The sequence below is a fragment of the Coturnix japonica genome, chromosome 1, assembly GCF_001577835.2.
Source record: "Coturnix japonica isolate 7356 chromosome 1, Coturnix japonica 2.1, whole genome shotgun sequence".
Classification (NCBI taxonomy): Eukaryota; Metazoa; Chordata; class Aves; order Galliformes; family Phasianidae; genus Coturnix; species Coturnix japonica.
Window position 1 is genome coordinate 69971999 of NC_029516.1, and position 1011 is coordinate 69973009.

The window sequence follows — 1011 nt, forward strand, 5'->3', positions numbered from 1 at the left end:
AGGATGCTTGAAAAAACAAACATTATTGAAGGCAAAGCTATACCAAAATTAAAGAGAAGGACCAAAAACAAAATCTTGGTTTTCCTTGTAGTGATCCTTTCTGAAGAGTTTGTCATGGTTAGAGGAGTAGTGAAGTTGCTGTGTGCATAGTAGTTATCCCAGGAGAAAGGAAGAGAGGTAGCAATGGAAAAAAAAGATGATGTTATCAGCATCCAGGGTACGAGACTGGAAATCCTTTGCTTCAGACAGATGAAGAATGACTGATTAAAAATGGCAACCTTGATACAATAGAAGACGCTAAGCCAGGCAGCAAACCAAAAACTAGAAGAGTTCAGGAATATAAAAACCGTCTTGAAGATTACAAACAAATTTTCTTTATAAAAGGAAGGTTGACAAAACATGATTAGGAAGCAATCCAGCATCATCCAGAGCTGCAAAAAGAACCTGGATAAACTCAGAAAAATCATAATCACATCATAGGAAGACAATATTTTGCTCCTGATGCAACTTGTTGAACTGACAGCCAAGATAGTCCCATTTCCTAGAAGTCCCATCATTGACTCAATTATAGCAATTATTAGACAAATAGAAGAAAATAAACTGGACATTGCAGTTCCTAAGAGCTCACAAGTTTAACTCAGCTTTTCATAGGCTTCTAAAAGCTCTAAATACGCTAAGTAATACTAAACCCAACCAGATGCTCTCATCACATGATCACCTATTTACCTCAGAGGAGGAGCTCACATATTAAGTCATTAAATATTTATTTTATTCTACATTTTGGATGATTAATAGCCCAGCTGCTATCTCAAAGTATGCAAATCTGATAAGGATTCTCTTACTGTCTTTTCATATTAGAGAAAGAATTTGAATTTAAAGGGCTCAGATGTATTTTTAAGTTTGTGTTGTAATCCACAGTCAGTTTTCACAGAGCCCTCTGAATTTATGTTTGTAAAGACAGAGAGGTTACCAAAAGCTTGCTTGCTTTTTCATGTCAGGACTGCACCCCAT

The 1011-nt window shown here is 36.1% G+C and overlaps 1 protein-coding gene across 1 annotated transcript in view; it reads right to left on the bottom strand.

The window, feature by feature from the left end:
* Window positions 1-608, bottom strand: part of LOC107319155 (taste receptor type 2 member 40-like) — a 1321-nt gene extending 713 nt beyond the window's left edge. The window contains exon 1 of the mRNA XM_015873803.2: window positions 1-608. Within this exon, the coding sequence (XP_015729289.2) occupies window positions 1-608 (608 nt within the window).
* Between the last annotated feature and the right edge of the window lie 403 nt (window positions 609-1011).